At 54.5% G+C, this 8,371-nt stretch overlaps 2 protein-coding genes across 4 annotated transcripts in view; one reads left to right on the top strand and one right to left on the bottom strand.

The window, feature by feature from the left end:
- The window catches only part of LOC103671424 (meiosis 1 associated protein), a 64,029-nt gene extending 59,023 nt beyond the window's left edge, over positions 1–5,006 (top strand). Inside the window, exons 7-10 of the mRNA XM_008700039.2 lie at positions 1,386–1,589; positions 2,667–2,807; positions 3,302–3,313; positions 3,805–5,006. Coding sequence (XP_008698261.1) covers positions 1,386–1,589; positions 2,667–2,807; positions 3,302–3,313; positions 3,805–3,984 — 537 coding nt within the window. The 3' untranslated portion in view covers positions 3,985–5,006. The remainder of the gene's footprint in view (positions 1–1,385; positions 1,590–2,666; positions 2,808–3,301; positions 3,314–3,804) is intronic.
- Positions 5,007–5,066: 60 nt separating this feature from the next.
- Positions 5,067–7,993, bottom strand: DOK1 (docking protein 1). Of its 3 annotated transcripts, XM_008700038.2 has the most exons (5): positions 7,862–7,992; positions 7,223–7,522; positions 6,961–7,054; positions 6,560–6,744; positions 5,067–6,316 (listed from the first exon to the last, which is right to left on the bottom strand). In XM_008700038.2, the coding sequence occupies exons 1-5, from the start codon at positions 7,919–7,921 to the stop codon at positions 5,507–5,509; spliced, it is 1,449 nt and encodes a 482-aa protein (XP_008698260.1). In that variant the 5' UTR covers positions 7,922–7,992; the 3' UTR covers positions 5,067–5,506. The 3 variants fall into 3 exon arrangements, with proteins under 3 accessions (XP_008698260.1, XP_040479205.1, XP_040479206.1); XM_040623272.1 differs by lacking the exon at positions 6,560–6,744 and having other exon boundaries at positions 6,152–6,316; positions 7,862–7,993; XM_040623271.1 differs by lacking the exons at positions 6,560–6,744; positions 7,862–7,992 and having other exon boundaries at positions 7,223–7,366.
- Between the last annotated feature and the right edge of the window lie 378 nt (positions 7,994–8,371).

Consider the following 8,371-nt stretch of genomic DNA (forward strand, 5'->3'; position numbering starts at 1 on the left):
GCTCAGGGCGTGATCCCGGCGTTGTGGGATCGAGCCCCACATCAGGCTCTTCCACTATGAGCCTGTTTCTTCCTCTCCCACTCCCCCTGCTTGTGTTCCCTCTCTCGCTGGCTGTCTCTATCTCTGTCGAATAAATAAATAAAATCTTTAAAAAAAAAAAAAGAAAACATAAACTTCTGAAGGTACCTACCACCTGCCCAGCCTACCAGACCTCCTCAGAGTTCTGTGCTGCACGAAATGACAACACTGCTTTTAAGTGTCCAGAACCTTCCACACCACCTCCAGCCCAGCGCATTCCCCCTGGGGTATAACACTAATGCTACAGCAAGGCTTCTCATGTGCTTCACTATGTCACTTTCCAGTGTCTTCCACAAGGCACTGATGTTCCTTTATCCCCTAACATCTTGCTTCCTCTGTCTGCCTTTGCTCTCATTATTTCTTCCAACTTTTTGTATAAGTTAAGAGTGGAGTAGAGCTAGTGTGCTTTCTTTCATTTTCTGTAGCAGGGAGGTTGTTATGTTTGTGCCAGGTGTAAGTGGTGATCACCTCCAGCAAGAGGACACAATTTACAGATGATTGTAACAGTTCTGACTCCACATTTCTTGGAGTTTAGTGGTTTTCCTTGAAACACTACCACAGCAAATTGCCTTATTCCCATGCCTGATTTAAAAGGGCACACCTACAAAATCAGTGGATATGTCCACATGTCTCTTCTCCTTACCCATGGCACATGGCAAAGAGTCACCCCTCTGTTCTGAAGTAGCTTTCACTCAGAGTCCTGCCCCAGAATTCTGAGCCTTCTTTTTGTCCTGTGACAGCTGGGTTGATCTCAAGGGCCCTGTCCCCCATGTACCTACTCATACCTAAGCTTTTCACTCCCTGCTCTCTCCTCCTCCTCTCGCTTGGCAGGTGACTTTGACCACCTTCTTAAACCCTTTCTGTGTATTCCAGAGATATTCCCTTAGCCAGCCCACTCTGATCTCAGTTGTGCAACACAACCAGATTTTTTCACACTCAAAATAAGACATGAATTTTCACAACACAAGTCTCTGTTTTTAAAAATTATAATTCTTAAAATTCTACATTTACCATTGAGTAGGATGTTAGCCATCTCGGGGTGAACACCTACTTCAGGTTAAAGGGCATCTCTTAACTTGTCTCTGTATTGTTAACCCTTTTGTGTACAACTCCAAGCTGGGAAGAAGAGCAGTGTCTTGGGGCACTAACAACTCAGGCAGGAAGTCCCTCTCTCCCAGGTGAGAGTAAAATGGGTTGGGCCTCCCTGATACCTCCAGAGAAACTTGGGGAACTCTTGATGGGGATTGATTTTTAAAACATGCAAAAGACTGAAGGTGAACCAGCATTTACATATGTCTTTGTTTTAGAAAAGAGAATGGCTGCTGTTGGCCAAAGGGGAGCCCCTGAGCGGAGACAGCCTGAGACAGCCTGCCAGCACCTTCTATGTGATTGTGCCATCACGCTCCCCCACCCTGCTGGTGAAGGCAGTGGCCACTCGGGAACTGATGCTGCCCAGCCCCTTCCCCCTGCTGCCTGAGGACCCACCTGATGACAGCCTTAAGATTGTAGAGGCAAGTGGAGCTCAGAGCTCTTGGGACAGACAGAGGGAGAGAAGAGTTGGGAGTTGGAGAAAGGCATGAGGGAGAGGAGCGAGCCTGTTGGGGGAAGACTGGGGAGCAGAGGGAGAAGTGGTTGTGCCAAGAAGGTGGTGGAGGGTCAGTAATGTGATGTGGGTCTGTGTGATGGTGTGTTCCCACGGGTCTTTCTCTGCATTGTGTGTGTGCAGATGTGTGTACCTGTTTGTGTGCATCTATTTTTGTTGAGGAAAAGGTAGCCAATGTAGGTGCCCAAGATAGGAAGGGCTTCAAAATGAGACTCCTAGGCAACAGAGGGAACTGCGCTGCTGGCCATTTTCTCCCTCCTTCTCCCATGCCTCCCGCTCCTCCCCCTCCTCCTCCTCTCTTCCTTGGATCTGGATTCTGGATTTCCTCTGCCAGCCTCCCCTGGCTGAAGGCAGGAGGAGGGGCTCTGGGCAGGGAGAACTGGAACCACATCACTGCTGGATCACTGGCTTGCGTGCAAAGAGGACAGAGCCTGGGATTGTGTTCTTGCCCTGGCGGCTGTGGGCATGCAGAGAGAGGTGGGCACGAGTGGCCATGGCTCGCTCAGTGTCTCACTTCGGGGCCAGTGGTTCCTGGCACAGGATGTTGTGGCCGGAAAACCTGACTACTCAGGAATGCTGTGCTTGCGTGTCCTCGGGCTATGCTCACCTCTCAGGCCAGGCAGAGAACTCAGTGTGCTCCCAGCAGACTGTGAGCACCCCAGGCCTTGGACACCCCTCCCTCACAGCCGTGCACACTGGATCCCTTGTAACCTCACAGCACTCCAGCCCCTCTCAGAATCCCATGACACACTTCTTGGGGCCAGAGTCTTCCGCGTCCCTAACCACTCAAGGTTGCACCTACTTGTTGCACTCTTGCCGGAACTCTACATCAGCACAAGCACTCAGATCAGGGGGCGAGGACACCCAATGGGCCCCACATCTATTTCAGTCTTCACAGATCCTCCAGCCTCTCATACTCTGCCTCACATCTTGTGTTCTGTGACCACAGGTTCCCTGGGTAAGGCTCCTCTTCTCTCTTCCTCAGAGCGTGCTGGACAGCCTGGAACTAGAGCCCACCTACAACCCCTTGCAGGCTTGGAGCCACCTGTACTCACACCTGAGCAGCACCTTTATCAGGCCTCAGGGCCGGCTCCACCCAAGCTCAGAGAGCCGGGCCCTGAGAAAGGTACAGCTCCCTCCCTACTCCCCTTCCTCCCCATTACGCCCAGAATCCAAGAGAGCCCTCCTACCCTGTCCCCAATTCCCCTCTCCCCCCAACCAAGGGAGTAGCCCTCTTCCCTGGATCTCCCCTGTGGAGGGGAAAACCAAGCCAGCAGGAGAAGAAGAAAAAGAACAGTGCTTTTCCCTGGACAAAGGAAATTACAACCCCTGCCCGATAGGGACGCTTTTCTGCCCCAGCACTGGATATTTACATATGGTAATATTTAGGTATCTTAACTGTAGCACTTATGATAACTCATTAGTCATTTAACAGACCATTGGCCCACTAAGCAAACTGACAGCACTGAGACCACAGCTTCTGTTTAAAGAAAAGGCTAAATGGAAGGTGGAAAAAGAAATGTCCAAAGGGAAGGAAATTAGCATTTACTGAACACCAGCCGTTTGTCAGGTTTTGTGACGAGTGCTTTCACATGTGTCTTTCTCATTTAATCCTCACAGCGTCCCTGCAAGGTAAGTGTTAATACTCATTGTACAGATGAGGAAAAGGAGGCTGACCCAAGTTAGTCAACTGGAGTCAGATCTTTAGCAACAAGGGTTAAAGAGAGAAAAGGAATTGAGGGTGGGGTTATTTTTATGAAATTCATATTCAATGATATTTCCCTTTGTCCCTATTAATCTTTTCCTAGTTTCTCAGTAACAGAGCCTTTAGAAACTCCTGCTTTGCCTTAGCTGAAGTTACAAGAGAAAGATCTTTCCAAATTACAATCAATCTAGAGATGAGAACAGAGCCCACCACAAGCTAGCTGGTGGGCAGGCTAACAGAGGAGGGACACTCAGCCAGGAAGACAAGCCCAGGGGACTCCACTGCCCTGGGCCTTGAGGCTGTCACTCAAGGGATGGAACACAGGAAGGAGTTAAGACAGGAGGCCCAACAGGGAACAGGAGAGGAGATCAGGAACTGTGGTCTGGGCTTCAGAGAAGTCTGCTTGCTTTCTTTGCAGGCTGGGCAGTTCCAGACAAACCGAGTTCGAGCCACAGTGGCCCCCCTGCCTATGACTCCAACCCCTGGCAGAGCCCCCCAGATGCCAGCAGCCCACAAGTCTTCCTCAGAAGCCTTCTTCTGGCCTTCCAGAAAGGAAGTGAGGGAGGAGAAAGAGGAGGAGTATCCCTCAGGGCCCTGAGTCCCCAGCGCCAGAGCCCTGCTGCCCTGCTCAACCACATCTATACTAAGGCTCATACAGTGAATGGCTTTCTGTGGTCACACTTGCCTTCTGTCCACTTGAGCCTCTGTGAGCTCCAGGTGACTGGGAAACAGAGCCTTCCCCTCCTCCGTCTTCAGTGCGGCTACCGCCCCCAACCCCGCCACCCAGGCCCAGAAGAGACACACCTGAACTTTTTCCTTCTCCAACCAGCTCATTTTCTTTTGGATCATTTGATACCATTAACACAGATGAGGATTAAATACCCAGTAAGTCTCTACCATTGTTAGGAGCAATCCCAACCCCGAATTTCTCCTTGCAGTTCCCTGTAAGCAAGTAGATGAGGTCAGGTCACCTTTGGGAAACTGGACTTCAAGAGACTAGGACAGGGTTTTCAGAGCTCATGAAAAATAAGTACTATTGAAATTTAAGCCTCATTCCGAAGCTATGCTCTTCCCACTATACCCACCACAGAGCAGTTCCCTTCAACCCTCAAACAGAAAAATGGTTGATGCTTGAGTACCTACAGGTAAAGTATGTGTGTGCACACGTGTGTATTTGTGTGTATTGGGGCAGGTGGTGTCGTATAGCTGAGAATGGGAGGGAAAGATGGTGTGAAAAAGACCTATTCCCTTCCTATTCTCTTCTCCCCGAGCCTGTCCACCTTTCTGTTGGCCCTCTCCATCCACAGAATAACTACCATTTATAAAATGCTTAATCTCTGCTTCAGACTGCACTAAGTATTTGAGAAACTTAACTCCTTTCACATAAACAACCCTGTGAAGTAGAGTCTGTTGTTGGGTTTTCCCATTTTACAGAGGGGCATTGAGGGAAACTGAGGGTTACAGATGTTATACAACTCGCCCAGCATCCTAGAGACAGGCTCAAGCCCAAGTGGGCCTGACTGGACCACCCAGGCTCTCACCCACCACACTGCTCAACTCACCTCCCTGGACCCCTTCCTCCTTCTTCGGCCCCCAATACATTCTCCTGACCCCCTCCACACCCACCCAGCACACCCTGCCACCATGTCCCCTCTGTGACTGTTCACACACATAGACCTCTTAAACCCAAGCTGACTTTAATGAGAATAAACTTCTTAAAATCTAGGTCTCTGGCAAAGAACAATGCAGGGGCAAGAATCCAGGCACAGTCCAGCATCACCCTAGAGCCTCCATGCAGGCCCCTCAAACTGCACCAACTCAGACCAAGCACCCCTTTTCATAGACCTGGTCTAGCAGCTGTCCATTCCTTTTCGGAGGGTGACTTGGGGTTGCTGGTCTCTCCCAGGTCCCATCCCTCACCCCTGCCATCTCTCCCACTTCTAAGACTTCTTGAGATTAATCATCCTTCCCTTGACTCCCCTGATCCCTCCAGTCCCCTGGGCTGGCTTACACAAGATCCTCCAGCCCTCTGGTTTCTGCAGGTTCTAATAGGTTTCTTTGATCCCCAGTGCCACCTCCCCGTGGTGGTCCTATCAGCAACCCCAGCCTTGCTCTACCTCTCATGTGGAGCCCTCTGACTTGACCCCGGTCCCAGCCCCTGCTCTAGACAGCTCACATTCCCAGCTCCCTGAGGCACTGCTCTTCTGGACCTGGCTGTACAGGACAGTGTCTGAGCTGTGGCCTTTGCTGCCACCACCAGCTGCAGCTCCAGGTTCAGAGAAGGCCAAGCCCCGGGGCTTGGGAGCTGGGAGGGGCTTTGTGCTCCGAGGAGGTGGCACAGCGTAGTCATCAGTGGCAGGGTTGTAGGGGAGCTCATAGCCCTCCTCCTTCACCCGAGCCTGGCACCACCACGCATCCCTGGGCTCCTGGGGCAGATCGTAAAGGCCTCGGAGAACAGCTGGGGCCAGACCCTCAGGTTCATCATAGATGGGGTCCTCTTTGGGGTCCGTCAGCTTGGCCTTCAGCAACTGCTGCTGCACATGCTCGTACAAGTCGCAATAAAGAGGTTTCTTGAATTGTACTCTCTCCCCTGCCTGAGCAGGGGTGCTGTCCAGGGGGTCTGAGTATAAGGAATCCTGGGAAGGGCCTGGAGGAATGCGCAAGGAGTCTAAGGGTTCAGCATACAGGGCAGGAGGGCAACCCAGGAGCTCCTGAGGGCCAGGCAGGGATGCCAACTTCCTCTCTGCCACTTCTCCTTCATGGGAATCAGCTTTGAGACTATCCTGCCCTTGACCATCCTTTCCCTGGGCCTTCTGCCGGTGAATAGCAGTCTCAACTGCCTGAAAGATGTCATTCCCCTGCGCTGTCTGGAAGGTGAAGGTTCCAGGGCCTGAAGGGCAGCGACGACCAGCCTCAAAAGAGAACATGACCTGAAGAAGGTGTGGAGGAAAACACATTACCAGGAGCCTTGAAAGGAGATGAGTCACAGGGCCTGTCCTAGTTATAGAGGATCTACAAAGAATAGACTACCTGGGGAGGGAGGTGGGGTCGTGGGCTAAGCAAGGAAGGGTTATCCAGAGGACAGAACTTCCCGCCTTCCTGTCCTGCCTCACCCCACCCACCCCACAGCTATCCCGACCCAGGAAGTCGGTGCTCCCTGACAGCCCCCGCACCTTGTCCCGGCCATAGCGGCGCAACAGAGTGTAAGGCCAGAAAAGGAGTGGCTCCAGTATCTGACTCTGGGCCCCTACGGTCAGGAGAGTCAGCCTCTCAGCCTCCACCCTCAGCACATAGGAGCCATGCAGGCCACAACGCTCAGCGGCTTCGGTCCTCTGCACCGTTACCCAGAACTGGGATCCTGGAAGGAATACACAGTTAGATTGGCGCCCGGGCCCGAAGCCGGACTGGTGGGTGAGGGCGCTGGGGACGTAGGGCAGGTTGTCCAAGCACTCACTTGGAAACCAGCTTCAGGAGCTTCCTACTTCCCCCTGGGTTCCTGACCCTTTAATCACTCCCTTCCCAAGAACACCCTTCCTTTCCACCCCATCCCTGCCCAGGCCTCTCAGGCGTCTACCTTCCCAGGTGGGGCTATACAGCGAGTTCTCCAGCATCTCCAGGGCAGAAAGCTTGGGTGAGTTCTCCGCAGGCGCCAGAGCCCAGCTACCTTTCTGGGGTAAGTAGAGAGAATATCGAGGACCCTGCAATTCCCTCGCCGCTGTTCCCAGGGTCCGAGCCAGCCTAGGCCCTCTGCTACTGTAACCGCCACCACCCCGCATCACCTCTTAGGCCCAGTGCGTTTCGCCCCAGCCCCTCGCGGGCAGCCCCGGCACCCTCACCGGAAAGGCATTTCGGCACAGTGTTTGCACCCAGGCGGCGCTGGACGGCGCGTCTGCAGCCAACAGGTGGGAGCGCTGCGCGGTGTCCAGGCGGAAAGCTGCGGCGCCAGGCTCAGGGGGGCTCTCCACAGCTACGGGGACCACGCTCACACACTCCGCCAGACGGATCACCTTGCAGTCCAGGCGGCGCGAGCCCCCTCGGCCCCCTCCAGAGCTCGACCCCTTGTGGTCAAAGAACTCGAGCCGCGCTACGCCGTGGGGACTGGCAGGATAGAGTACCGCCCAGGTCTTCCTCCACCTCTGGGAAGAGAGAGCGTGACGCTGGGGAGAGAGCGGGCGAGCACCAGCGGTCCGGGCCCCGACGGAAGAGACTGGCGCAGGCCGATTTCGGGTCTGCAGCTTCCCGACTGGGGGCGAAGCTTCCCGAGAAGGATGCTGCCCCGTCTCCCCAGGACCAGAGAGGGCGTACCCCGAGGGCAGCGGACCTTCTCCGGAGTGTGAAATCAACTTCGCGGGAATGTCAGAGGGCTCTCCAGCTCCTGGCCCGCGCTCCAACCCGCTGCCTCCCCCTCCCTCCCGCTGGGCTCTACAGCCCACTCCTAAGTCTTATGGGGTTCCGCAACTCCTGCCCCCGACTACCTTGGTACCGAAACGCTGACTTTGCAAAAAGAGCGGCCCCTCCATCACAGCTCCGTCCATGGCCCCCGGCGGTTCCTTCCGCGCTTCCTGGCCCTGAGGGCTAGGGGCGGGGCGGGGGCGGGGCCGGGCTCCCGGAGGCGTTCCCCCCTCCCGCCTCCGCGGACCGCGACAGGGGAACAAGGAGAGCAGCAAAAAGAAAGGGGAGGGCGTCCCCAGATAAGTTGGGCGGTGCCCCACCTTCAGACCCCTACCCACAGCTCTAGGACGTTCCCAAGTGGCTCCACCAGAGGAAACTTCGAGGTTTCGGCCAGAGGGCTCTGGCGCCTGGGCTTATGGGCTGTGTAGGACGTCATAGGCTCAACGTGACATCAGATTGAAGGCCGTGACGTCACCCCGAAAATGCCAGTGGGGACCCTGGGGCACCGGAGGGACTCTGCGGGCCTTCATCGCCTCAGTTCTCCAGGCCGGACCCTCCCCTAGCCCGGCTGGAGTTCGGCTGTTTACACTCCG

This window comes from Ursus maritimus, unplaced genomic scaffold (genome assembly GCF_017311325.1).
Source record: "Ursus maritimus isolate PB19 unplaced genomic scaffold, ASM1731132v1 scaffold_6, whole genome shotgun sequence".
NCBI lineage: Eukaryota > Metazoa > Chordata > Mammalia > Carnivora > Ursidae > Ursus > Ursus maritimus.

What these genes read in the sequence shown, in the direction of transcription:
- DOK1 (XM_008700038.2), bottom strand. Translation starts at nt 7,921, where the DNA reads ATGGACGGAGCTGTGATGGAGGGGCCGCTCTTTTTGCAAAGTCAGCGT. An exon ending in GTCAGCGTTTCGGTACCAAG is followed by an intron (nt 7,523 to 7,861) that starts GTAGTCGGGGGC and finishes CTCTCTTCCCAG; the next exon opens with AGGTGGAGGAAGACCTGGGC. An exon ending in TGTGCCGAAATGCCTTTCCG is followed by an intron (nt 7,055 to 7,222) that starts GTGAGGGTGCCG and finishes TACTTACCCCAG; the next exon opens with AAAGGTAGCTGGGCTCTGGC.